Source organism: Diadema antillarum, unplaced genomic scaffold (assembly GCF_040938485.1).
Source record: "Diadema antillarum isolate AM-2024a unplaced genomic scaffold, OU_Dant_1.0 seq00000248_RagTag, whole genome shotgun sequence".
In the NCBI taxonomy this organism is placed as follows: Eukaryota; Metazoa; Echinodermata; class Echinoidea; order Diadematoida; family Diadematidae; genus Diadema; species Diadema antillarum.
In genome coordinates this window covers 1160565-1188470 of record NW_027271292.1, presented here as the reverse complement: position 1 = coordinate 1188470, position 27906 = coordinate 1160565, and the positions used below count along the sequence as shown (strand labels likewise).

Genomic DNA, 27906 nt, shown 5'->3' with positions numbered 1-27906 from the left:
ATACTCATGTTTCAAACTTGATTGCAGAGCAGTCAGAGTGAAGGGAGCAACCGTGAAAAGTCCCGGCAAGGGGTAAACAGCAAAACATCAAAGATGTCGGTCATCGGGTCATGCCCTTCCTGAGATTTTCGTAGAAATTGGAGGATGCGATGTGACCAGGGTGTGAATTCAATTTGGAAATTGATGAGAGACGGCCAAGGGTTGTAATCTAAAATTGTCTGGAACAAAGTTTGACACCACATAATTGGAAAAAATCTCACACAATTTTTTTTTTTTCAGGCGACATACAATATTATTGTCAACCTATTTATAGATGCAGTTATTTTTATTTTTCTTGAGATGATTTGTTTTCACTGGTGTCATGATTATCAACATCCATATATGATTGTAGATAACAAATTCCAAATTGTGAAAGTGGGGTGAAAAAGCATGTAACAAGTACTGGAATTCTTTTGACAATACAAAGAAAAATAATGTTTGCTTACTTGTGTGATATTGAAATTGTCATGCCTCGAAATCTATCTAGAGAATCCCAATTTTTCCCAGTTCTTTATTGCCTGTGTTAGTTAAAGAGTTCATTTTATTCTAATTAATCATCAGTATGCATGACACCTGACTCTGCCATTAGCACGGAGGTTGAAGACAGCTAAATGCCTTTGATACTAACTTTATAAAAAGCAGTTTGATGATTCAGTAGAGTGCTGAGTCCTTGTGAATCTAGCAAAACTGTGCTGTGGCAGCAGAGTAGGTCTCCGGGGTCCCTGTTGTAAGTTGCTCACTTGCAAGGAATAGGACTGTGGTGTATTCAAATGAGGCATTTGTTTCCTAGGAAGAGCCGAGTGACCCTGGTATGTGGGACACATTAACCTTTCAGTGAGCCTGGATACTGGGATTATCAACCTGTGTGAGTCAAATATCGCAATCTCCTCCAATCTGAGGGAATTGAGTGCTGCAATTTCCCTGATCATGCCGATATCATGTGACCCCTGTCGAGTCCAGCCCACAATGTGTGTATTTCCGTATGTATGCCTGTGTGGGGAGTGGGTTTGGGGTGGGGATAGATTAGTATAGTATGGAAAATGAGTGTTGTAGCAAAATCAATCCGTCCTCAATGGGTCAACCATGGTTTTGCAGAACTATGGTGGAGTTTGAGAAGTAGCACTTTCATATTTTGTCGACATGTGATATTATATCAGAGCTTTCATTGAACCTGATGAAGACTAGTCCCAATTAAACTTAAACGGTTATCTATGTGTGTTAAAGCAAAATCAGCTAGTCTTCAGTGGGTTAAAGGACATTTCAGAAGTGTGGCAGAAGTGAATGTAGCATACAGGTGGCCACAATAAACAGGTTGACACCATACTGAGGCAGCTGTAGAACTGGATGTAGCTGCTTACATATATGACTTGGTTAAAAAGATGACTTACATCTTTTTCTTCACAATGGAAGACAATAGACATATTGCATTCTAGTTTCATTTGTAGCCTTTTATTGTGCATCTCCAATTCCTCTCCTTGTGGTAGATCCCATGTTCTGTGATGGCTGCGTAGGCAGAATAATCTAAAATATATTCAGGATTGAATTTACCAGGGACAGACAGTCAATTCTAGGGTGTCTCAATCTTGAGGTACCGTCATCTGTGATGTGTGACAGCATCGTCCCCAGGGAAGTGGGAAAGATGTAGTTTCGTGAGCATCTCGGCTTGTCTAGCAATTTAGGGCTGTTCATCGGCATGGAGACACAGCTATACCTTGGATGTTGATTGTCTGTTGGGATTACAATGTAGAAGTTATCAGAGTACAAGGCAATTTCTGTCACTGGAATTGTCAAACTTATTTTCCATGAAAGATGTCTGGTAGAATACATTATGCAAAGATATTGTCTTCCACCTCGAACATCTTGAAAAAGAAGAAAAAGGGGAAAAGGAAGAGGAGAAGGAAGAGGAGGAGGAAAAGAAGAAGATGAAAAGAAAGAGAAGGAAAAGGATGAAGATAGAAAGAAAGAGGGAAAGAAGGAAGAAGAGGAAGAGAAAAGGAAGAGAAGGAGGAAGAAAAAGAGATGAAGGGAGAATATAAAGAGGGGTAAAAGGAAGAGGAAGTTTCTAACACATTCTAATACATGACATTTCCCATTGTTGTAATTTGCTACTGATACTTCAACAATATGAGGAAGCATACCCAAACCAGGACTGACTGGCACCTGTATGGCTGGGATGAGTAAAATGGAACCATTTCTTTTTTTATTATTGTTTTTTTTTTCTCCTTTTTCCTTTTTTTTTTGTAGTTTAAAACAGCACATACAAGTGGAATGTTTGTCTATATTTAGCCTAAACACAATACATTCCTTTCTTTGTGGAATTACTCTCAAGCTTTACCCTGTGAAATCATACCCCTGGGTAGTCATGTATGATAGGTATCCACATCCCCAGCCATGCAATAACAAGTAAACAACTGTGATATATTTTCTGCATTAGACTTATAAAAAGTGATCCCAGAATAGTATCTAATTTATCTATTATAGTAGGTTTCGCAGTTTGCATTCATATTCATTCTTTAAAGTAATTGCGATCCTCCCAACAAGCAGAGTTGCCTTTGCTTTGTGAAAGATGAAAACCAAAACAAGATATTTCTCATAGCATCCTTGCAATCAAATTATGAGACTTATTCCTGCATTTTTTACGAAGATAGTAAGTAGGTAAATATGATAACCACTTGGCCCAAATCATGTCTGACTTGTTTCAAATCATATAAGATCAAGCCAATTTAATATAAAATGAGAATATATCAATCATGACATCACAAGGCCATTGCTATTTTTTCTATCTATTCTTAACAAAGCTCCCTCTACAGTCCAACAATGATACTTCAGATCCAGTCACCTTAACCCGTTGAGGATGATTCCCAAGTATACTTGTGCAGGTGTCAATGGGAAATGTGTGTTGTAGTAAAATCAGCTCATCCTCAACGGATTAAATGAGTTGGCCCTCTTCTGACAAGATGTCTCAGTTTAGACCAATTGTGACCGTGCATCACAAAACCAACAAAAAGCCGCACACCTTGATTTTACATGAGGACTCAGAATAGGTGAAACGGGTCAACCAAGTCAATCCTGAGTTTTTCATATTTTCTGAAAGAGCTGTTCTTCGTCTACATTACTTGTCAGTTTAGGATCATAAAATGAATGGGAAAGTGTGTTTTCAGCAGTTTTTTGACAACCCTTTTTACTGTAAAGTAGTGAGATCAGGTATGTCTTAGAGGCTCCTTTTCATTTTTTGAAAATCCTTTGCACACTCTTCAATTTCAACTCTCATGACTTTTGAAAGGATGAGGCTACTGCTTTGAAAGTTGGCATTAATCATGGACAGAATGTGTCAATAGAGCATGCTTAATTTCAGCCTAATCTGATAGTCCCTTCATTGTTGTTGCTCCGATGGTTTACGGCCTGGTTTTTTTTTCCCCATCCTTTCCACAGCTAGCACAGTTTTGTAAAGATTAAGTGCTTGAATAGACACTGTTCTTCCAGAGCCTCTTTTCTCGGTTCACACTTTTCCAGAGTGTGTGCTTTCTTTCAAATATTTATATAGGTTAGGAGAGTCCATTTGAATTGAGTCATACATCAAAGCTTAGAGTCTGCTCTTTCAGAATCTGCCCTTAACCCATTGTGGATGGGTTGATTTTGCTACAACACCCATTTTCCGTAGACACTTGCCTGAGTATACTCAGGACTCGTCCTCAACGTGTTAACTACAAATCCATGTCTGGCGACATTTTGTTGATTTTGTGATGCAGGGTCACAATTTATATGAAGGAGAGATAATGCGTGAAGATGAAAAGTGCACTGTCAACCCTTTCCATCTTATAAATTTGTTTCATGAAGGAACCAGGTGTCCCATGTATTAAGGAAATGAAGTGATTTGGATGTGAACTTTAAATACTATGTGCATTTTCACACTTTTGCTGCTGTATATGACGACATTCAAACAAAATAAATGTATTATTCCCTCTCAAAATGTATTTTCTTTTCTTTTGTGGGGGTGAAGGGATAGAGTTTCAATGCTGTGTCTTTGTGGTAAGATTAGTGTGACTACTTTTGCTTTCTTCTATAGATGTGAATACATTTATATATCATGTACTGATGCATAAGTGTATGGGTGTAGACATATTCATGGTGTATTTACACATCATTACACACACACACACACACAGACAGACACACACATACAGACACACACAGACACACTTACACAGAGTCAACTGCTGCAATGTCCCGATACACGCAGAAGGATAAACTGATGAAATTACTATACAAGCATCACTAATGTGTGTGTTGGGGTGAATGCAAAACAATTAAATTAGTAGTATACAGATAGCATTGAAGGTGCGGCTCCTATGGAGGGATTACGATGCTAGAAGCAAGAAAAGTAATTAGTCATGCAAGAATTTAAGTCGTTGACGTCATTCCTGGCTTTAGCAAGCTACTTTATACTAGAAAAGACTGATCTGTTGCTTGTGAGATATTACTTTTCCTCATTTAACCCATTGAGGACGAGTCCCAAGTATACTTGGGCAAGGGTCTATGGGAAATGCATGTTGTAGCAAAATCAGCCCATCCTCAATGGGTTAAGGTTAATACTTGACACACCCATTTTCTGTGAGCAATGAGATTACTGAAGAAGAAAATTGTATGATAATATGTTAGAAAGGCTATGGTGGTGATAACAGTGGTGATATTCATTCCTTTGTATATCCAGGGCAATGTAGTCTTAGATGCTTCACTATCATGAAATGATTAACATGAAAAAAGTTTACACTAAGTGAATAAACACAAAATGGCTGAGCATTTATGAATGATATTTTCAAGACTGGCTTATCACTGAATGTCATAGTCAATGGTTTGCATTCATGTTGGGATAGGAGGTGAATGGGTGAAAGAGGCAGAGGAATTAGAGGTATTTGTTTGTCTTGGAATAATGTTTGGATGGAAGGCAGATGTACGGTGAGTGACAAGTTTGTGGTCCTGGTTTCACTCTTTAGTTTCCATCCTCCCACAGCCTTCCTCCTGACTTCCCCCTCCCTCCTCCCATCTCCACCCCAGATTTCTGGAAGAGACACGCTATGCCCAGACTCACTGACATGAGTGATGTGACAAAAAACATTCATGATTTGGTGGACATTACTGTAAAAGTGGATATTTTCACACGAGTAATTGTTCACACTCTGCTGAGTAAGATGAATATTGCATGTTTTTAATTCCTTGGAATCAAGACATAACATAGCAGTACACGTAACAAGTTAAAATATTTGTGTGCTTCTATTTTCGTGCTAGTTTGTGGTCATGCAAAATGTACAAAAATTCCACTTTTACAGTATGACAATGTTTTGATTTGTACTGTAAAAAAATCCAAATTTTTGTGTGCAAGTATGTGTATGTATATGAATATAGATAAATAGATAGGTAGATAGGTAGAGAGAGAGAGAGAGAGACAAATACATGCAAACAAACATACATACATAGAAATATAGATGCATACATGTCGGAAATTGATCATTATCATGCTAGTGAGTTCTTATATCTTTCCCAATTTAATATTCATTATCATAAAGATTTTAAGTATATAGACAACCAAAAGAGTTCATGTAAAAGGTCAGATGAAAGTGTACTGTGTCCTCAGCCATCTTTGAAAGCAATCCTCGAATGGTTCCTCCACTGCAAAGCGGAAATCTACAAAGTGGATGAAATCTCTCTCAAGGTCTTAACAATGTTTTCATGTTCATATCTATATGTCATTGTTATTATCAGGGGTATCCCTTCATTGATTTCATCTATGCTGTCCAGAGAAAGCAGAGTGTGTATGCTGATTTTGTGATGTGTAGATTTGTCTCTTGGGAAAGAAGTGCTCCAGCTTTAATAACATTTTCCTCCTGTTTTGTTTATTTTGATTTTTTTTTGTACAGAGGGCAAGGTTGAGGTGACCAAAGAAGGCAAATTCCTGACCACCATGGGTCCAGGCAAGGTGTTTGGGGAGCTCGCTATCCTATACAACTGTACCAGAACAGCAACGGTTAAAGGTGAGACCCAATCCTGACTCCATCACATCCATCGAAAAATAGTCTGAATACTGACTTTGACTCTGGCAGAAATTCAACTTCTGTAATTCTGATGCATGCAGAGTTAACTGTTTATTCTATTTCTCGCTCTCTCTCTGTTGCCAATTCAATTTACATTTCATGTCTATTTCTGTCATTTTTCTTTCTCCATATTATTTTTTCTTTTCCCTCGTCATTGCCCCTTTTCCCTTTATGTGCTTTGAGCACTAATTGGCTCAGGAAAAAAGGCCATATGGTTGTACATCCTGTCCAAGGTCCCTATATACCACAGGAAGGATTATATCCTACCCAGGATACCTATTGCCTTCCTTATCAAATGTTAATCAAGAAAGAAAGCATAAATCATATTTTTTCCATTTATTGCTACGTGTTTTATTAGCTGATTGTTTGGAGCTGAAACATCACCAGGGATTTCTAGCCATTGTGAGAGAATCAAACTGTCAGGGTGTAGTATCCGGTTTCCTCGCGACGTTCAGAAATACAAAATCCATTAACAAAGCATATATCCATTTCAGTTGGTGATTGAATATGCAAGTGTAATAAATCATCAGAGTACTGTTTTCCAGTATTCGCATATTTATAGTTTGTTGGTTTCTAAATGAGAAGCCAGCATGTAAACCTCATAAGGGTACTTAGCAAACCTACGCAGTAGACAGTCCTGGATTTCTGGCTGATTATAGAAACTTTTGTTGTTGTCTTCAGATACCTCAAGTTCTAAGTGAAAGAAAAGAATATCAAATTTTACACTCCTACTCAAAATTTTATTTTGCTGCTGGCAGTACACCTGTACGGGTGTCTGTCGTTCAGCTCTGAAAGTGAACAACAATCTCTTTACATTGCTTCTCTTACGCTTAGTTTAGATGTAAAAGACGCCCCTGGATATGAATATGTCTGTATGCAGTCAACTTCTCAACAAAGTGTGGTGTAGGGTTTTTATCTCTTCTCTCAACCACATACTTGCTTGTCAAAGAGATTTATTAAGCATCCGTCACTCACAGAAACCACTAATCAGCATTCACAGACATCAAGAAACCTGCTTACTTTTTAAACGGTAATTCTTGTTTTAATGTTTCTTCCATGTCTCCAACATTCTTCCAGTGTATCTGTCCATCTACTGTCTATCAATGTATCTGTTTGTTTTCTCATCAATGCATAAAGTGTCTCCCCCCTCCCCTCCTCCCACTTCTTTGTGTTCCTTTCCATATCCTCCTCCTGCAATCAAGGTATATTTTCCTGCATTTCTATTCAACGTTCACATCTTTTGAAAAATATGACATATATGTATATATATATATATATATATATATATATATATATATATATATATACATATATAAATATATATATATTTATATGTATATATATATATATATATCCCTAGTTGGCACCTTAGGGAGACATATTGGGGGGAAGTGTCTTCATTAGGGAGACAATTGGTCATTAAGGAGACAATTGGTCATTAAGGAGACAATTTTCGTGTCTCCATTGCGTAAATTGCCATTGAACATGTATTTTAAAATTTGCATATAAAACAAATGGAAATGTCTTCCAAATGACCCATCTAGGAGTATATATATATATATATATATATATGTATTTATATAAATATATATATATATATATATATATATATATATATATATTCCAATTTTGATGGAAATAAATGCATGAAAATATCTGAACAGGATCTGAACATCATCTTGGTGTGGGATGTTAAGCTGAGAGAAATGACATTGTACACATCTAGTATGTAATGTGTACATGACTGATCATCCTATTACCCGGAAAGAATTATTAACCTTTAAACTGGAAAATTTTCAAATAAAGTGATCTTTATATTAAAAAAAAAAGAAGAAAAATTTGACATCATATGAATGTGCATGTTTACATTTGTGTAGTTGAAATAGTTTGTGTATAGTATGATATCTCAATGGATAGGAAGATATGAAGATGTTTCATCTCAGTCAGTTTGCTGGGCATATACCGGATGAACATAAATTCACGTAATCTATCATAGTATGGGCAACAGGGCAGAGTTAAAATGGAGTTCCGTCTGCCTGATATATCATCTCTGGGGCTGGAGGCAAACAATCTGAATGACTTAGTAAACACATCCCTCTCTCCTAGAGTAAACCCTGCCCCATCCACGGCTAACCTTGTGTGTTTCATTCACGCTGTGTAATCAAACAGCAATAAGGAAGAAACACCACGAGGCAGGCGTTCTGATGTAATGCTGTTGGTTCTTTCTCATTCAGTCCTTGAACATGCTCTATTGATTTTCATTACATTAAACACAATCAGACAGAGAAAGGTTACATAAACACAAGGATGTGTTTTCTTTTGTTTCTCTCTCATTAATAGAAGTGGATATTAAATATGTGCGTGAAACCTTTTATAAGACTGGGTTTTTATTCCTGTGAAGCATCTGTTTCTTTTCATTCTTTTTTTTTTTTTTTTTTTTTGGGGGGGGGGGGGGGGCTATATTGAATTAATAGATGGTCTGCAAATGGAACGTGAAACATAATATCCTAATAACTTTTGATAACTAATAACTTTTTTGGAGGAAAGTGTAAGTCTGATGAATTGTTGCTTTATATTTATCTAAAATGTAACATCCAAACATAGATGAAGAACAGAACATTGACATCAACTAGCTCATTTTCAGTCACTTATGAAAACAGAGCATTGTTTGTGCAATTTTTTCTTTATTTTGATATATGTATTTGTCAATGAAACATGATGTAAAAGTCTCTTGTCATCTTTCAAATCATGAGTATTTCATGGAAGCAAATCTTTATCAAAAATTTTTTCAAACATTAGTCTACACAAGCATTCCATGTATCAAACTATCTTTTTCAAAGAACTTTTTAAGAAATATCTAATGGAAACAAATTAAGTGTAGTTTAAGCTCTCAGTGTATTGTCAATATTTGTGATTTCCAACTCCATATCATTTCCAGTTTTTACCTGTAGTGCTCCAGACTGGATTTTGATATATTATAGCAATGAGCAAAAATTCAATTCAATAAAATGTTCAATGACAAAAGTAAATGAAGAAATAAACCATGTGTTGTTCATGGCATGACATTGTCACATTAGGGTTTGAGCTTGTTTATTCAACGTCTTGCAGCATTTATAGAAGAGATTTTGTGGTGTCATTTCACCTTATTTTTGCATTCCACTTGCATTGGGAGAATAATGAATTTGATTTGTAGAATGTATGAGAATCAGATGAATTTGATTTATTGAATACTTCTGCAGCAATATGTACGGTATCACATAAGCGACTTTTGTCTCACTCTATTAGTGTGTATATACACATAAACTCTACTCTCTCTTTACTCTCAGTGCGTTCCTTTTTGTGTAGAAATCCCTTCTTGCCAGAACTGTTTTCTCATCTTTGATCATTTTAAGGTCAAATACTTCCATCATTTTCATGTTTGTTCCTTTCATTTTTCGAATTCTTTGTGTCTTATCAAACTTGTGTGTTTCTCTCTGTGTAGAGTGATGCAAAATGTCAAAAAAAGTGTAGAACATTTCTCTAACCTGGAGACTTCTTTCACCTTAAGCCCTCTGGGTACTTCACTACAAGTGGCAATTCCTGAGGTCAAATGACATGTAACATTATCCAAGGGCTTCTTACATAGTGGCTCTCTGGAGATACAGAGCAACTGTGAAAATGTACATTGTAACATGTGTGATACTAACAGACTTTTTAAAGAAATTCAGGTCTGTCTGCTGTAGGTCCTGTTACTGTCAGTGCATAACACAACAAAGAATGAAGAATCATTAATGTGACCTTTGAATTCTAACAAAACTGCCCAACATCAATTTTCTAAGTCCAGCTTTTACCTGTTTTTTCCCAATCTTACCGTTCAAATGATACAAAAAATGCTAAAAGAATGCAAAAAGAGGTAAATGCCATTTTCATTTTTTCATTAATGTCATCATCAAATAGAGAAAATTTGAATTTGATACATGATTGTAAATGTTTTTTATGATATTGATAGAATTATTACACATATTTTAATGATTTTCTTTGTTTTTTAGAAGCCACAATCTCAAACATCTCAAATTGAAAAAGAAAGTAGATACATTTAAACTCTTTATGTTCTGCTCATTTCTCTCTTTGTCTACCAGCTGTAACCAACACCAAACTGTGGGCCATTGACAGGCAGTGCTTCCAGGCCATTATGATGAAGACCAGCTTGGTCCGACAGGCCGACTTTGTAGAACTGATCAGGAGGTGGGGAACTGATGACATAACTTTTGATGATTGGAGACTAAAACGATGATTATAATTATGGTTGTGATTGTCATTGTCATTGCGATTGCAATGGTGATTGTGATTGTGATTATGATTGTCATTATGATTGTGGTTATCATTTATGGTTGTGATTGTAATTGTGATTGAGATTGCAATTACAGCTGTGATTGTGACTGTGATTGTGATTGTGATTGTGATCGTGATTGTGATTGGGAATATGATTGTGATTGTGATTGTGATTGTGATTGTGATTGTGATTGTGATTGTGATTGTGATTGTGATTGTGATTGTGATTGTGATTGTGATTGTGATTGTGATTGTGATTGTGATTGTGATTGTGATTGTGATTATGATTATGATTATGGTAATGATGATAATTGCCATGTTGCTGATGATGGTGATTGTCAAGATGATTATCTTGACTGTAATTCACAGAAACCTTGTGACATAGATAATTAATGGGTATGAATGTTTTAGCTGTGGTGTTGATAATAACGTCCCAAAAACAGGAAGGTAGTAGAAAATAATGATGCTGTCATTGCAAGAAATGTTCAGATTACTGGGTATAATGTTGGTTTTTATGATAGATATTGCAGAAAAGGAAATTAGTTATGTTTGAGATGGCCTTATTACGCTCTGGATGAATGCTTGGGTTGCCATTCATTATTTGGAAAGTTTGGTTAAAATGAAATAAGGTTTGTTATTCTTCTGGTTCGTTAATCTGAAAATTGAATAAAGTTTGTTATTCGGAAGGTTCATTGATCCGAAAATTGAATAAGGTTTGTCATTCCAAAGGTTCATTGATCCAAAAATTGAATAAGGTTTGTTGTTGTGAAGGTTCATTAATCCAAAAATGAAGTAAAGTGTGTAATTTTGAAGGTTCTTAGTACCACCCTTTTGGGGGAGGGGTTCATTTTTGGACTAAAGAACTTTACTTCATTCGAAGATTACTGACCCTTTGGAATGATGAACATAATTTCATTTTCCATTCAACAAAACTTTGGAATAATAACCTCCTGAATAAGGCTATAAATGTTCGGTTTAAAAACATCTAAGACTACAGAATTTTGGTGGTTCGGAATGATGAACCTTCAAAATAACCAAACCTATTTCATTTTTGGATTAACAATCCTTTGGAATTAATGAACACCAACTTGATATTTGTATGCCGGCCTTTCATCTTTGGTAAGAAAAGCAGTTAATGCATAGACTTTATGTATACAGAGAGAGAGGAACAACTCTTAGCTCTCCTACTAATGGCCTGTTGGCTTAATGCATGGCTTTGGCTCTGCATACACTTGCCTGCTGATGGCATAACTCTGGTGTATTGTTTTGATAGAGTTCACTTTCCAGCCATGGTTGATCATTACCAGCCTGCTGCTTCCATAAATTGCATTTAAGGCCGAGCGGCCACCCCTGACTCACAACAGTCCTGGGCATTAATGAAATTGCTGTGAATGAAATATGGCGAGTGAGGCAAATCAGATTTGTGAGCAACTGTAGAATGTTTTGACAAATCTAAAGCTGTTGAACATTCCAGTAATAGTTACCTTGAACCAGTGCATTTCTTTTTATAGTTTTATTTATGCTGTCTTTGTTATGTTGTATATCATTTTGAAGTATGCATTTTTGCTTTCTTCCAGTTGAGTGGTTTCTAATTATGATTGTTTGATAGTGTAAGATCATCAGTGATAATGCGAGTCTATGTTTACACTGACTGTAATAAAGAGAAAAGTTAAACAAACAAAGTAGCAAAAGTTTCATTAAGGTGCAAAGTAACTAAGCTTCACGTGTATTTTAGAACAACAGAATCTGACTTGTTATCGCAAGTGAAAAATGATTGATGTGATGATATAAAACCCTTATAATTGTCTTATATTCATGACGGTTAAAAAAAAAAAACGTTTTTTTTGTCAGTAACTTGATAGTAACTACATGTCTTCTTCATGAAAACATAAATGCAAAGAGTAATATCAACATTTCTTGGGGTTTTTTTTTTTCATTTCAAGAAAGGAGGTTTTTAAAGACCTGTCTGTAAACCAAAGGGAGGAGAACATTTGTTACTATGTCACATATGCATATGTGACAGATTGTAATCCAAAATCACCATTTAGGAAATACATGTGAAACTTGTTAATTTCTCTAGGCCCTATTAAACTGAACATATGATTTTCATGACAATTTCACATTACTATTTATTATTGTCGCACTATGTGAAAAAAAAAAGTTTAACATGGGGTGGAGTTTTCCCTTAACTTATCATATCACATAGTCATCAAGATATTGCTACAAGTAATATTATAGTTTATATGCTTCAACAGTTGATGTGCTTGACCTTTTTTTTATGTTTTCCTACAGAGTGCCAACTTTTCATCATCTACCAGAGGAAACTCTCAACAAGATAGCAGATATCATAGATGAGGTAAAGAAAACAAGCTGTGCACTCTTCCGTTTTCTTCCATCCTCCTTTCCATCAAGATTCTGATTTAAAGAGAATTCATTAATATCAATGCATTAGTGATGTCTCAGACCCGTGCAGTTGAAGTCTTAAATGTAACTTGGTTAAGGTTCTTGTTGAATATACATTGTGTACAAATGAAGTAAACTTATTGTGTACAAATGAAGTAAACTTTGTTGTAGAAAGTAGAATAATGACATTAAATGTTTTAACTTGGCATATGAATATTTGAAATATTGATGGTACCTAATGCAACAAATATATGGGGAAAATGAGGCAAATTAGTTGTATGAGAAGAATGAGCAGAACTGAGTTTTGAAAGAGTTTTGAAAAAGACAAGTTTCAAAGTCGTATCATGTCTTTAGAATGTGCTTTGCCTGAAACATAACCCAACACCACTTCATCAGTAATACAAAAATATTTGAGCAGTGGAAATTTTTCTCATAGTTTGGAGTCATTTCCAGTTATTTATGATCAGGGTTGTTAATGTGTGAAGTGTAACTATATGAGTTGAATGTTGGGGTTCATTTCTAAACTGTCTGCATGAGTCTTATCCTATCCTGCCCAAATATTTCGTGGCAGTTGATTCATATATCATCATCAGAGTAACTGTAGTAGAAGACCGGAGGGGTACCAAGTATTCTTGGTGACTTTTTTCCAAACATATCGTTTGATTGATGTCTCAAACCTCTGCTCCTGTCTCGTATTTCACTCCCCCTCTCCAGACGTATTTTGATGAAGGAGACTACATTGTACGACAGGGAGCCACCGGCGACACCATGTACATCATCAGTAAAGGAAGGGTGAGGAATGATGGGAAGGAATGAATGAGGTCATGTGTTTTCTCACACAACCTTATCCTCAACGAATTCATCAACCTGAAAAGCAATATTGTGAAATGATGTGTCTGTTCAAAAATGAGTACAGTTTCTTTGTACTACAGTATTCTAAAGAATACTCCTAGTCACTATAAGAATTATTCATTAGCTGTTGGTAGATTTCTGACCTTACTTCCATAGTAGGTCATGTATTTATGTGAGCTGAGAGTTTATTCAACCTGCATTTAGTTGTGAAAATATTTATGAATCAGCCAATGAAACATTCCACAATAGCACAAAAGACAGTGCTTTCTGTGGCATATATCAAATATGCATGTGTTTGTGTAGTTGTACAATTGTGATTCTGTTTATTTGGCCATTAACGTGTGTGAAAGAGAGAAAAACAAACCTAAATAATAGAATAATTTTGTCGTTGGGTTACTCCGCAGTGCCAAGTGACCCAGAAGATGATGGCTGGTCAAGTGAAGAATGCCAAAATGCTTGAAAAAGGAGACTTCTTTGGACAATCAGCACTAGAAGGGTAAGGAATAATAAATAATTAAATGAGGCTCGTTTCACTCAGAATGTCTTTAATCACTTTTTCCATCATGCCTCTACACTATGTGGTGATTCATATATTAATATAATGACTTTTTCTTTCAAGCAGTTGTAGAATATTCATTCCCGCCATTGATGCTGGTGTTTCAGATACCCTTTTTATCTTTGTAAGCATCATCATCATCCTCATTCTTGCCTTTTCTGGTTCTTGTGCTCATCTTCCAAATCTTTCTCCTGTTTCCTTCTGCTCCTACTTTATCATCCACCTCCCACCTCGTCTCTGGAGTTTTCATAATATCTTTTCTCTTTGTGAGATGTGCCAGTATGATAAATGTGGCAAACATTTCTTGCCTGAGAATAGATTTAGCTTTCAACAATATGCCAGGAGAGTCTGTAATTCCCCTTGCGAAGTTGTTCATCCAATATCTGGTATCTAGAGTGGAAGTGTTTTCCAAAATTGCAAAGTTTGAAGAAACTGGTAGGAGGTCACCATGGCGACGGCCATCCAGGAAAAATGGATGATGGCGCTCTGCTCAAGTGCACCGTGGTATTGACTTAGCAGAGCAATGTCTACAAAGTGCAATTAATCAAAGATCGACCTACCCAGTCTGTTTTTGTCCTGCTCTGTAAACATCTAAATTGATGTTGGTGGGATGCCATCCCAGGAGAGCGAGATGTACACTTTGGTCCTCTTGTTTGCATCTCATCTACCCCCTTCTTTATCAGGGTCATGGTAAAATCAGGCCATTCTTAGTGGATGGATTGCAGTAAGGTATCTTTATCACTGACAATCAAGGTACTATTTTGAGGAAGCTAGAGTAATCATTTAATATCCCCAAAATTTGTTTCTTGTTATCATTACTTCATTATTTGTTTTCAAGACAAAACTTTCACAGATGAGTTTTTTTTTTTCATGCATCTCCTCATGTTACTGTCTTATTCGTTCATTTCTATTAAACTGTGCAGGGGATTGCTGAAGGTTTTGTTATGCTTTATATTCTTGTCTACTAGAATGGAAAATGCAGTTCAGTGTTTTTATCTCAGCCTATTGTGTGTCCTCTCTGTATACATCCGGACAAGTCATTAATGTCATTAAAACAATTACACATACATATAATTGATGTTTGTGTTTTTATGTCATTTTGAATTCTATTCCTCAAATATTTTGAAACAATTTCTCATATTTTCTTGCTTCTCAGCCATTATTATCATTATATCATTTCTTCTTTCTGTCTTTATTTAGAGATGAAATTATCCGAGAGGCAACGGTTATAGCAGCAGACCCTAATGGGGTGGTTTGTCTAGCCCTGGATAGAGAGTGAGTAACAATGGATTGGTTCCAATGCCATGGCAAGCACTCAATTTCACACTTCAATAGAGTTTAATCAACTCTATACAGACTCATAAAAGTAGCTGTAACTTTGCCAAGGTGTTTCTTGTTTTGTTTGCTAAATTTAGGGGGAAAAGGACATGACACAAAGGTACTCAGTAAGCTAAAAAAAATCCCACTCAGATGGAAAATTTCACAGGCTCACACTTTTCAATGCTATACAGATTCAGAGGACTCTGTAATTCCTTACCACCGAGAAGAAGTTAAAGGGTGTGTACAGTTCTGGTCGAGGTGAAGATTTAGCTTTAAACTTTTTGCGAGATATTCAGAATCCACTCTATGAGATGTCAAAGAGCATGCAATTCTAAGGGGTATCAAAAGTTTATTCGATGAAATCGGTTTTGAAATGGCTGAGATATCCAAAAACAAGGTGAAACAAAGAGATCCTAATAAAGTTTTGGCATGTTGCCTTTTATTATTAGCACTTCTTTTGGATATCTCAGCCATTTGAAAACCAATTTTCATCAAATAAACGTTGAATCCTTCTTAAAATTACATGCTCTTTCATATTTCATAAGAGGCTTTTCATTATCTCACTTAGGAATGTTCAAAACATGAGTCCCTAACTCAACCAGTACTGTAGAGTCTCTTTAAGCTCTGTATGTGCCACAGTGCACACTCCCATAATCATGTGCCACATTATTCTGCAATCACAACATATGAACACTTTTGGAAAACATACTGTGTTTCAAAGCCATGTAACTTTTTATAGAAATGTTTATGGTAGACATGCAGTGAGCAAAAGTTGTACAGAAAATTCCAAGCTTTCCTGTGATGTAAATCTCTCTTAGCAGTTCACCTTAAAGAAAATGCACTGAAGTGACTGATATGTTTTGAAAAGTCATCAACCTATTGATGGAAGTATGCCCAAAGTGGACATTTTGAAATCCAGCACCCAACACACAAAAGTTCACACTTTGTGACCAATCCTTGTACCCTTTCTGTGTCTATAATTGGAGAAAATTGCCCGTATACAGTGATTGGGTGTAAACTTAGCTTGCCCAAATGTCACGCACGAGGAATGTGCGGCGACTTTAGGCCTTGAACCTTTACTTGGCTATCAAAACCGCTCGTGCAAATTTACAAGTGACATTATCAAATGAGATACATGACACCAGGGAGGGTTACACAGTGGAGGAGAAGAAAGAAGCACAGTCTCTACCTTCCAAAGAAAGAGGTGGCAGAATTTGAAACACTATCTACAGAGTTTGTGATGAACTTGGTGTGTGGTAAATGAGAAAAAGGTGATTCTATGATCTTATTGCTGAAATACGAAGCTTCGATGACATCAGGTTCATCCTAATTGAAAGTTTTCTTGCTCTGTGAAAACACTTCAGATTGGATTGTTACCTTTCCTCATTTTCAAGTCAAGTCCAATATTATGCATACATTCCATGGAGGAGGATTTCTCTCCATATAGAAAACATGCAAAACATGCAAGAAATTTCTTCATTGGCAGGACAATACCTTGTTATCAGTGACATGACTTAATGAAAGCAGGTAGACGTAGTGTTGAGCATGACAACTCTCTAAATGATGAAGAAGGAATATTTAATGCCTGAATCATTTTCTTGTGCATTCTTTAGGCCAAGGGTGTATATTCTTACAGGTAAAACCATGATGGTGAAAAGTGTGATGCACTTTAAAACAGTTCTTTTCCCCCAAGATTTTCAAACTAAAATTGTAGGCTGTACAGTACTCAGTTTAGATACTTGTAATAACATCTCGCTGGTATTACCCCTTACCCATAATGATTTGGTCTCCACAGGGAATACAGATAATCTAAATGAGATTCATTTATTCCTCAAAACAATGTAATATTGTACCCTGTGGTCAGGTACATTGTCTGATGTTGTTTTGATAAATAAATGAATATCATTACCTGTATTTCACTGCTGAGACCAAATCATTACCTGTAAGAACGTATGCCTAGGTTGTTGTTTTTTTCTCCAAGATTATCAAACTGAAATTGTAGGCTATACAGTACTAAGTTTAAAAGCTAGTAAAAATATTGCACTGGTTTTACCCCTTACCCATGATAATTTGGTTTCAACAGCAAAACACAGGTAATGATATTCAGTTTTTTAAATCAAAAAATGCAATATCATAACTGGTACTCAAGTACATTTTCTGATGTTGTCTTTCTTTGCCATGCATTGTGGCTAATAGAAGATCTTTTAGTAAAAGCTTCCCCATGGTTTTTGCTTGGTTCCAGGTCTTTTCTACAAGTGGCTGGCGGCCTAGAGTCAGTCATCAAGAACAGACTAGAAGACAGTGCCAAGGGAAGGTGAGAAGATGAGAGCAAAACTTTCAAGAGAATTACCCAAAACTTCTCTCTTTTTCTTGAGAGTAGAATCACCTACCAACCTCCATTCCATGAAGTTGAACTTGATATCAGTAGCTGGAAAGTAATTTCAGTACATGTGAAATATTCAGAGGTTTTTTGTTTGATGTCCATACAAATCATGTGTTTCACTTTCCTCTCCTTTTTCTTCCCCTGTAGTATCAAGACAGACTTTCCAACCTTTGTTGCAAGTACATATAATAACTATGAAGAAATATATTCTCCTTCAAGTAACACAATATATATTCTCCTATTGAATTTGCATCACAAGTCCTTGATAAATGTTAAGTTCATATGAATTCACAATGGATGAGATGGAGCATTATTGACAAAGCTATATCTTCTTTCCAGGGGGCAAATGATTCAGCTTAGCTTTTTATCCATTCTAAGATTTTCAGAACAAGAATTGTTTTCTTAAAATTCAGCAAAGCAGTTTCAAAACAAGATATTTAAGTCTTGCTGTAATTTTCTATGAAAATATTTTCTTTTCCCCTCAGGATTGACTCAGAGTTTGCTGATGTAAGGTTAGGAGATATTCACATCGTAGCCACACTCGGTGTGGGTGGCTTTGGACGGGTAGAACTGGTAAGTCTATAGGTATTTGTTCAGAATGCAGAACTGTTCATGCGGTATGTAAATTCAGTGATATTTCTTCATGCACCTCGAATAAATAGATTTCATAATTTCATTGTGGCAAGCATTCTGTAATACTTACACACAAATCATATTGGAAGGAAATAAATCTTGAAAGTTTGATAGATTTTTAATTGTGCAGTATAGTTCCATGCTCCTTCTTACATTTTCTTCTTACATGTAGATCTGCAAATCCTGGCCCTCTGACATATTGCAATTCTCCCAAGGTTACTACATGCTGCTCCCTGTTTCTGTAAATAGGGAGTTGATATGAGGTTAATGCATGTATTCATTCTATCAAAATTGTCAAAATGTATGTTTCTGGCCCAAATACTGTTTAATATGATGTTTCACATGGGAGCATGAACCGATAGTTGGAGTGAGGTGATTGAAATGCCAACATGATGCGTTTTATTTTTCCTGCCTTCATGTTGTGCTAGGTAAGACTAGAAGGCAAGAGTCAGACGTACGCCCTCAAACAGCTGAAGAAGAGACACATTGTGGAGACGAGGCAACAAGAACACATCATGTCAGAGAAGAATATCATGATGGAGGCTAGGTGTGACTTCATCGTCAGGTGAGGACAACTTTTGCAGCATGATCCCACAACATCACACAGCTCTTTTAATGTTTTAGAGTTCAGTCACTGAGTAGTGAAATGAAAAAAAAAAGAAAGCCATAATGTGTCTTTCATTGCTGTCCCAAATTTTGGCCCTGGTGGACTTGGAGCATGAATTAGAAATTTTCGTGATCCCTGGCAACTCTCATCCAGTCCCCACAGTCATCAACTGCAAATGTCAACAAACTGTGGGAAACTTCCCTGGAAAAAAACAACAACACATATTTGCTCATATCACAGTGGTGTGATAGTATCCCATGTTTGTGTTAGGAGCATGTATGTTGTGATTTGTCAATGAATTTTGTATGAATTTTTGGCCCCCTGCAGGTTATATTGCACCTTCAAAGACACCAAGTATCTATACATGCTACTAGAGGCTTGTCTAGGGGGAGAACTATGGACCATTCTTAGAGACAAGTGAGTACCAACTCTCTTCAAGAATATTGTCATTATGTTAATACTGTCTTCCTTTCTTAACCCAATGTCTCCAAAGTGTGGCATCCTCATAAATTTTATGCATGGCACAGCCAGTTTCTGGTGTGTGAGGCCCTAAAGGGACTGTACAGTACTGGTTGAGGTAGGGATTCATGTTTTGAACATTCCTAAGTGAGATAATGAAAAGCCTCTTATGAAATATGAAAGAGCATGTAATTTTAAGAAGGATTCAACGTTTATTTGATGAAAATTGGTTTTCAAATGGCTGAGATATCAAAAAAAGTGCTAATAATAAAAGGCGACATGCCCCAACTTTATTAGTATCTCTTTGTTTCACCTTGTTTTTGGATATCTCAGCCATTTCAAAACCGATTTTCATCGAATAAACTTTTGATACCCCTTAGAACCGCATGCTCTTTGACATCTCATAGAGTGGTTTCTGAATATCTCACAAAACGTTAAAAGCTAAATCTTCACCTTGACCAGAACTGTACAGACCCTTTAAACTTGCAAAGCCAGTTAAACATGCCTTTTCAAATGTTTTTGAAACTGTTATAAGAATAGAATGAAGTGAAAAGGCTGGGATAGTATCAAATGTGAACAAAAATATTTTACAATGATAATTGCAGGTGGAGTGAAACATTAAAAGTGAATACCAATTTAATTCATGTGATGTCTGTTTAATAGGAACTAAATGAATAGAAACAAGTACTTGGCTTACCTTAGACATATAAAGTGCAATTCCACCTAATGTTCATGTTGCCTTTAATTCTTAAAAAGTGTAATTTCAAACAAAGTGGTTGAATTTTCATTCAAATCAAACACAGAATTGGAAAGTTTAGTTAGAGGTTGTTGATGGCAGCATTGTGTTCTCTTGCTTTGATTGCGTGATAAATTATGTGAACTGTGAAGAGATTTGACTTGAGAAAATTGCTGAGGCATCAGACCATAGTCATTTCAAGACCCTTCAAATGAAGGTGTTTTCTAACGTGACCTTCCTTTGCTGCAGGGGTTCCTTTGATGACAGTACAACAAGATTCTACACTGCCTGTGTAACAGAGGCTCTTGCATACCTCCATGCCAAGGGCATTGTTTACAGGGACCTGAAGCCTGAAAACATCCTCCTGGACAGCAAGGGCTATGGCAAGCTGGTACAGTTAATGTTCATCAAACTGGAGGGCATTTCATTGAGCGTGTTGTCAGATATTTTTCTGACTAACTGTTTTAAGCTACTGAAAACCTTGCATCTGATTAGCTGAGAGCAAATTTGTCAGAAAAAAAAATATGTGACAAAATACTTGATGAAATGCCCCCAATTTTTCCCCTCCCAATCATTAATCATAGCAAAACTTGATGACTAGTTCAATGAGCTTTGTTAAAGTATTCTGGCATCATCCCTGTTGGTCCACTTTGAGGCATACATTGTAATTGTGCCCAATAGAATTTTCTAAATTGTTGGTATGAAGCTGACGTAGAAATTAGTCTATGAGTGAATTAGCAGCCTTCTCTATTTTTAAGGAGGTAATTGATGTTGGATTGGATGTAATCATGCTAGAGTAAGAAATCAAATGTAATTGTCACGCAACAGCATCGTGCATCAGTACAATTTGGAGATAGATTTTATTGGTTTTAGATTGTTGGAATGTATGCCAGAGGGGTTGTTTGTGCTGCATTGTATTAATCCATGACAATCCTCCTTTTGTCTATAAATTTGCTTCAATTGTGGCAATATGCTATGATGATCAGTTCAAGTTTGGCAATAGTAAATCCAGGAAATGTATAAAATTGATAGTTGATTCTAATATGAAATGTTAATTTGTTTTCAAGCAGAATGCTGTGTTGAGATTATTCTATGATGAATGATGCCTTCTTTGATATTTGCTGTGATGGTTACTCCAAAGAATATAGTTTTCAGATATTATTTTCACAGCAGAACACCATGATGGGATTATTCTATGTTGAACAATGCCTTCCTTGATATTTGCAAAGAGTATAGTTTTCAGATATATTTTTATGTCAAGTTCTTGTTCCTTCTGCTGATCTCTTATTGCTCAGGTTGACTTTGGCTTCGCCAAGAGGATAGGTCACGGTAGGAAGACATGGACGTTCTGTGGCACGCCAGAGTACGTTGCCCCAGAGATCATCTTGAATAGAGGTCACGACCTCTCAGCTGACTACTGGTCGCTGGGTATTCTCATGTTTGAACTGCTGACTGGAAGGTAGGCAACACCTTTCAAGACTTGGTCTCTAACTCTCATTCTCTGGGTCTCTATGAGGGCTTTCCCACTTACCCATTGGAGACTAGTCCCGAGTATACTCGGGCAGGTGTCTATGGGGGATGCGTGCTGTAGAAAAATCAGCTCGTCCTCAACAACAGGTTAATGAAAACTTGTTTGTAACCATGTCTCTGTAACACCTTTCTGAATAAGGTTAAGAGCATCCAGCTATTTACACACAGAAATGAGTCTCCTTACTGACTGCTAACTGTGGATGACTTTCCATACAACAGTTGTATAACAAACCACTTTGCCTGTCAATGAAACACACAACTGTTGGTATCCTTGCGTGCAAAATTAGTATTTATGTGTGCATGCAGTAGGGGAAGTAAAAAAAGGTAAGGCTAAGCTGTTCCTCCTCAAACATGATTTAGTGGTCAGTAGAATCACTTTAGAAATACATGTTTATGCTGAAACAGGATTAGGAAACACTAGAAAAACATTAGGAAGCAAGATTAGGAAACCTCTCTGACTATGATTTGGCCCAAGATAATTTACAAATCTGATTGCAGAGACATTACAAGTTTACATTCAGATCTTTTCAAATAACTCAACTGTCACTCTGGCATTTTTAGAAACATTGCCAAGTGGGGAAAATCTGTATGTTTCTGTCTGCATCTGTCTGTATGTCTGTCTGTCTTTCTCTCTGCATGTATCTATCTGTGAGCAAATCTTAGGGATTCCTTCCTTCACCACTGCCAATCTGTCTGTCTTTGAAGATTCAGCATTTGCTTTTCTGGAGCCTAAAACCCATCTGTCAACAGATAGCAAATGTTTGTAGGATTTTAAACAGAAAGCTCCTACATTTCACATCATTGGATAATGGGGTAAAATATTTGGAAAATAGTTCTGACATAAATTCTTTATATGTTTACTTCTAATGCTCATACCCTGGTCATTGTAAGTCAAATAGTAGATCAGTTTTAATTCAAACATTCTTCAAATATGTCTTCTTGTAATGAGAATACCATTGTCATTGTAAAGTAAATAGTAGACCAGCTTGAATTCAAACATTCTATAAACAGGTTATCTTATGATTACTAAAATGTGTTCAAGTAGTTTACCAGGTTTAATCTAAGAATTATTCAAATGCTCACAAATCAAGAATGAGTTCCAATTTAACTTTTCTGTGCAGCCCTCCCTTCACTGGTTCTGACCCGATGAAGACATATAACATCATCCTGAAAGGCATGGACATGATTGAGTTTCCCAGGAAGATAACTCGCAACGCAGCCAACATGATCAAGAAGCTGTGTCGAGATAACCCGACAGAGAGGCTGGGCTACCAGAAGAATGGTCTCAAGGACATCCAGAAACACAAGTATGTTATTTTATTTATGCATTTATTTATTTGTTTATTTATTTATTTATATATTTACCTTTTTTTACTTACTTATTTATTCAGTTTTATTTATTTGTTTGTTTATTCAGTTTTATTTCAACGGGGTAGCCCCATCAGTAGGTATGTTCTGTTCTTCCTGGTGGCCCTGCACATACAATCATAACAGATAACAAAACAGTGACATTTACACTAAGTACAGCGTATGTGGACAGGTTCAGTTTCAGATCTGTTTCATTTGACCCAGATCCACAAACAAGCACCAAAAATCTATGATTATATCCTGTCAGAGGTTATGTCATTGCACCTAACTCATTGATGTAGACAGCATGTGTTGTTACTTTTCAATTATGCTGCCATGTTGCTTATTATTTCTGTTAAGTTTAGGCTGTAATGAGATAGATGTTATTTATGTTTTAAAGATCTTTTTCTTTTTTTTATTAATTCAGCATACTTTATTTATCTTGACACATAAGTATGTGATTATATATATATGGATATCTAGGTACAATGTATACACAGACATCGGAGTTGTATTTTTTGCCTTTTGTTGAGATAAAATCAAACTACAGTACAGGTTACAGATGATTTATGACACATTTTCAAAGAAAGCATATTTTGATTGGAGTACAAAAGAATAGGTAGTTTCTGATGCTAAAAAAATAATAAATGACATTGCATTAAGTCTGTGTCAGGAAAGTGTATGTCAGAGATAAGTAACATGAGTTGTAGGAGGCATGAGTAGATGTTTAGAGCATGTTTCACGAAAGGAACAGAAGACAAGGTAGTCAGCAGAGGAAAAATGATGATAAAGCTGATAAAGCCATGATGGTTATTGAACACTGCCACTTAGGATGTCCCACATCACCAAACACTAGAGATTCCAACTTAAAATCATCTTCTAAATGCAGGATTCTCCCACCTGAAACCTCTAGCAAACGGAAGACTGTGAATGTATTAACATGGGCACAACACAAATGAGTTGTGCATGCATAGTGAACATCACAAGTGTTAAGCGCAATGTCCCTCATGGCCATGGTCCCGGACCCTCTGAAGGGCCTGGGAAGCTTTAGGATTGTAGATGCCCTCTGGTACATGCTATCTTAGCCTTATTTTTAAACTTAATATGACCAAAGAAATGTTTGGCAGGAGAATGCTAACCTTAGTTGAGAGAAAATGCATCTTTATTATTAGGAAACATGCAGCTAGAGCAGGAGAAATTTGAACTCAAGCGGGAGATTTTGAGAAAATGGCCCTACAGCAGGATAGTTGGAGTCTCTTTAGACACGGTTACATGTGAACTACGTAGATATTGAGGTAGGTTGGATCAAAAATTTGGATAAACATAGTCAAACATGTAAATGTTGATAGCATTTGGCACTCTGTATTATTTTCTCTGCAGATGGTTCGACGGTTTCAACTGGGAAGGGCTAAGAAAACGGACGCTAACACCACCGATCATACCCACTGTAAGTTTCTAAGTCATGTGACTTCCCATACATTTGTTTGATTGTTGGTTAGCAATATTGGCAGTATGAGATTGCTAACTAGAGAATTATGAGCTGATCAGAGACCAACCCCCCCCCCCCTTCTCTTGGTACATGCATTTGTCCTTGGATATGAACTTATCTAATTTGATAAATTTATTTCACGTGGATACAACATAAATTTGTTTCTCAAATATTTGAGTATATTTACTTTCACCATCTGCAGCTATATAGATTTGCAAGTCCATTAGTTTATCATCTGTCTTTTCTTTGTTCTAACCCAAAGGTCATTTCAGAAAAGATTATCATTTCCTCCTCGTACTAAAGAAGAATGATTCCTTAAAACGAAAGGATACAGGAAAACAATAATTGTCCCCGCCGAACCAGTTCGAGCAGGGGACTATGAAATGGGCTCCGTACGTGTGTGTGTCCGTGTGTCCGTGCGTCCATCCGTGCGTCCGTGTGTGCGTCCGTGTGTGCGTCCGTGTGTGATCAAAATCTTCAATTTGCTACTTCTCTGTCATTTATGAGCCAATTTTGATTCTGTTTGCTTTATATGATAGCACTACATGGGAGCTTTGAAACTTCTACACAGAATTTCAGTTGTGACCTTTGACCTTGACCTTTGACCTATATTTTACATTTTGCTACAAAATGCTACTCCTTCGCCATTTCTAACCCGATTTCGATTCTGTTTGTTTTATGTGATGGCACTAGGTGAGGGCTTCAAAACTTCTACACAGAATTTTGACCTTTGACTTCTTTGACCTTTGACCTTGATTTTTTACCTATATTGTACATTTTGCTACAAAATGCTACTCCTTCGCAATTTCTAACCCGATTTCGATTCTGTTTGCTTTATGTGATGGCACTAGGTGAGGGCTTCAAAACTTCTACACAGAATTTTGACCTTTGACTTCTTTGACCTTTGACCTTGATTTTTGACCTATATTGTACATTGGCTACAATATGCTACTCCTTTGCCATTTCTAACCCGATTTCGATTCCGTTTGCTTTATGTGATGGCACTAGGTGACGGCTTCAAAACTTCTACACAGAATTTTGACCTTTGACCTTTGACCTTCATTTTTGACCTATATTGTACTTTGGTTACAAAATGCTACTCCTTCGCCATTTCTAACCCGATTTCGATTCCGTTTGCTTTATGTGATGGCACTAGGTGAGGGCTTCAAAACTTCTACACAGAATTTTGACCTTTGACTTCTTTGACCTTTGACCTTGATTTTTACCTATATTGTACATTGGCTACAAAATGCTACTCCTTTGCCATTTCTAACCCGATTTTGATTCTCTTCGCTTTATGTGATTGCACTAGGTGAGGGCTTCAAAACTTCTTCACAGAATTTTGACCTTTGACTTCTTTGACCTTTGACCTTGATTGTTGACCTGTATTGCACATTTTGCTACAAAATGCTACTTCCGGCGGGGACATATATTACGCACCGCGTAATTTCTACTTTTCCTTGTTTAGAACAAATTCAATGCTGTAATCAGCCTGTTACTAAGATATCAGTTTGCAGTTCGAGTGCATAAGCAGTGCTGTAAAACCAGACAATTTTGCATGCTGGAAACTTTCTAAGATAGCCACAATTGTCAAAAGTAGGTTTTTGTCTCCACAATCCAGTTCATGTACTATGAATTATTCATAATTTTTTCATGGTTGGCAATTTGCAAATGTTTCTTGTCACGAAAAAGGCCATCGTCTCCAATTTGCAAAAGTTTCCTGTCTCGACTGTTTCTAGTGTTGTAGTAAGTAGACAATAAGACTATGTATGTTTATTCTTGTGATGGTTACATGCACAAACAAATTCACTGCCTTCCCAACATTTGCCCCACCCTGGCTAGGTACGGTCAAACGCGGACACGGCAAACTTCGACACCTACCCGCCTGACCACGAACCTCCTCCCGAGGATGATACATCAGGATGGGACCGAGACTTTTGAAGAAGATTTCGCGGCTGTCGATCGTCACTTTATGCTGCCATCCAAGAAAGAAATATGCTCCCTGTCTTCACAAGCAGAGTCGGTCTGCGTGACGTTGCTTCTCCTAAGTTGGGCTTTCTGCAAAGCCCTTGCTCCTCATGAAGCTATGAAGTGTATGAACAGACAAAGCAATGATGTGGATAGGTGATGAAGACTTGGCAATTCTTTTGGCAATATATATGTATATGTGGTTGCTAGTCATTTGGAGGGGATTTTTACAGGAAGAGGATAATTATGGCACTATAACTGTTCATGTTTGCAGGTTAATTTGTGCCAGATTTGATGGGCAGGAGGCTTGAGGAGGTCCTGTGTTAAGATTTGCATCGGAAAAGACAGATTAGAAATGCCACCCACAATTGCTTGCTTTAAGATTGAGCATTTTGAAAGTCAGGTTGTTACTCTGCCAGACCTATCGTGGTCCTACAAATGATGGTTAGAAGCAGGCTCTGAAATTGTTTGATGCTGCCTTCAAAACAGAAAAAAGAAGCCCTTGCCATGTTGAAACAATCCGATGGAAGGCTGGAACGAAGGTCTGTTGTTGATGGAGAATGGAAGATAAATCCTGAGAATCCATCCAAACTGCACCTTGAGCTTGTGTTAGATCTTTAGAAGGTTTGCAGCATCTCGCTTCTTTTTTTTTGGGGGGGGGGGAGGGAGAGGGGAGGGTAAGGGGTGTCTTGGGAAGAAGGATAAGGAGTGCATCCATCCATTAGATTTGCCAGTCAAAGCATAGGAAGGAATTCATTCAGTACCCTAACATCAGGATCCACGTCGTTAGGACAATTCACATGTCAAATTCAGGAACAGATCTGATGATCTTGAATGATCAATGTCACTTTTTGAAATTTTGCTATTTTTGAGATCAACAAAATACATGAATTTCAATTGAATTATTTAAATCATCTAGCTATAAGATTTTAAAGATTTCAAAATGATTGTTTTTGGAATTTTTATGTCAGAAGGCAGGAATTTAGGTCAATTTATCATTGTCCTGAGCTCAGTATGTCGTCCTAAGTTCAAACTATTTCTCTAAGCTCAAAATAAATTGTAATCTTAGCAGTCTTGAATAAGGTTAGTGTAAAACATAACTGATAATGAAATCATTGTCACAATTCACGTGCCATAACTTCTTCATATTGGAATTCCAAATTGCTGTCATTGTACACAAAGCA

The 27906-nt window shown here is 36.7% G+C and overlaps 1 protein-coding gene across 1 annotated transcript in view; it reads left to right on the top strand.

Moving 5' to 3' along the window:
• LOC139729675 (cGMP-dependent protein kinase 1-like) overlaps positions 1 to 27005 on the top strand; it is a 102922-nt gene extending 75917 nt beyond the window's left edge. The window contains exons 3-17 of the mRNA XM_071640602.1: positions 5955 to 6068; positions 10247 to 10352; positions 12732 to 12795; positions 13557 to 13634; positions 14099 to 14190; positions 15451 to 15525; positions 17813 to 17884; positions 18439 to 18526; positions 19015 to 19151; positions 19521 to 19610; positions 20638 to 20779; positions 21684 to 21847; positions 23040 to 23225; positions 24646 to 24712; positions 26597 to 27005. Coding sequence (XP_071496703.1) covers positions 5955 to 6068; positions 10247 to 10352; positions 12732 to 12795; positions 13557 to 13634; positions 14099 to 14190; positions 15451 to 15525; positions 17813 to 17884; positions 18439 to 18526; positions 19015 to 19151; positions 19521 to 19610; positions 20638 to 20779; positions 21684 to 21847; positions 23040 to 23225; positions 24646 to 24712; positions 26597 to 26695 — 1574 coding nt within the window. The 3' untranslated portion in view covers positions 26696 to 27005. The remainder of the gene's footprint in view (positions 1 to 5954; positions 6069 to 10246; positions 10353 to 12731; positions 12796 to 13556; positions 13635 to 14098; positions 14191 to 15450; positions 15526 to 17812; positions 17885 to 18438; positions 18527 to 19014; positions 19152 to 19520; positions 19611 to 20637; positions 20780 to 21683; positions 21848 to 23039; positions 23226 to 24645; positions 24713 to 26596) is intronic.
• The last annotated feature ends 901 nt before the right edge of the window (positions 27006 to 27906 follow it).